Here is a 1360-nt window from a genome sequence, read left to right on the forward strand (position 1 = left end):
GGGGCGCTGTTTGGCGGGCGCCGGGGAGAAGGAGGCCGTCGGGCCCCCAAGTTAGGGTTCCTTTGCAGAAGCTCAATCGTCCGACAGAGAAGAAGGGCTCTCCTCGTTGATCGAGGTTCCGAGGAGGGAGGACCGCAGCTGCTGAGATGACTTTCTCATTATTTTCTGGTTGTTTGCTAACGCGAGCGCAGATCTGAGCAGACATGTACGCCTCGTATTTGCCCTGTTTGATTCAGGATCCCTGTAACACCCATTTTTTGACTTGCACAATTTCTTCTTTGTGTCAATCTACAGGAAAGCGAATAAGGAGGAAAGGGGGGGAAAGGGGGGGAAAGGGGGGAAAGGGGGGGGGGGAGGGGGGAGGAGTCATACAAGCTCTCCCTGAGGAGCACGGTCAAAGTTGCTGATGGGAGATGCAAAGTGCTATTTGCCCAAATTAACCTTCTGATAGTGAGAGAGAAAACAAGCATATGTCGGCAAGAGTCGTAATCAAGCCATTCTACACAAATGTACACAAATTTCGTCTCAACAAGCAGTCCTTTCGGGCCATCGTGGAAAAACCTGGTGTTGTGGGGGCAGTATTGTTACTCTGCGACATGACTCTCCATGCTAATCTACAGCCAAGGGTGTGATCAAGGGTGCGATGAAAATAAATATGTAATCAAATTGCCATTCATACAGTCGTAAAATTCCATCAGCAGACTCTGTCCGCGGCAACTGATGCCGCCGACGACAGCCGCCTCGTACCCAACCCATGCGGTCCAATGCCGGCCACAACGAGCCTCTCACTGCTCATCCCCGTTGCCGTCATTGATGCCCTCCCTCAGAATCTCAATCTGCTTCTGGATCTCGACCCAGAGCACCAACTTGTCGAGCCCGTCGCCCGCGTCATCACTCACCACGATCCACGCATCCGCCGACGCCCCGCTCGTCCGCCTCTCGCCGGCCCCGGTGCCCCTCCGCGCCAGCGCCAGCAGCGCCGCGACGAACGCCTCCTGGATGTACGCAAAGCTGAACTTGTCCGTGATCTCGGCAATGGCGCGGCACAGACGATCCGGGAACTCAATCTCCTTGTTGCTCTTGAGCTTAGCCTGCCAGAAGCGGCAGTACGCCTCGCGCTGGTCGACGTTGGGGTCCGGGAAGAGGTACTTCCTGTCGAAGCGGGAGGGGCGTTTCTGTGATTTGTCAGTCGGGGGTCTTTACCTACGAAGAGGGAATCGCGAAAAGGGGGGGGGCGGGGGAGACTGACGGCAATGCCCGGGTCGAGGCGGTCGAGGTGGTTCGTGCTGGCAATGATAAAGATGCCGTCGTTGGACTTGAGCCCGTCGACCTCGTTGAGGAAGTAGCTGCGCACGTCGTC

At 56.4% G+C, this 1360-nt stretch overlaps 1 protein-coding gene across 1 annotated transcript in view; it reads left to right on the forward strand.

Annotated features, from left to right (window-relative positions):
- The window catches only part of VDBG_05477 (predicted protein), a gene marked incomplete at both ends in the record, with an annotated part of 1863 nt that extends 682 nt beyond the window's left edge, over nucleotides 1-1181 (forward strand). Inside the window, 2 exons of the mRNA XM_003004318.1 lie at nucleotides 192-205; nucleotides 682-1181. Of these exons, the coding sequence (XP_003004364.1) occupies nucleotides 192-205; nucleotides 682-1181 (514 nt within the window). The remainder of the gene's footprint in view (nucleotides 1-191; nucleotides 206-681) is intronic.
- Nucleotides 1182-1360: the final 179 nt, after the last annotated feature.

Source organism: Verticillium alfalfae, genomic scaffold (genome assembly GCF_000150825.1).
Source record: "Verticillium alfalfae VaMs.102 supercont1.6 genomic scaffold, whole genome shotgun sequence".
NCBI classification, from domain to species: domain Eukaryota; kingdom Fungi; phylum Ascomycota; class Sordariomycetes; order Glomerellales; family Plectosphaerellaceae; genus Verticillium; species Verticillium alfalfae.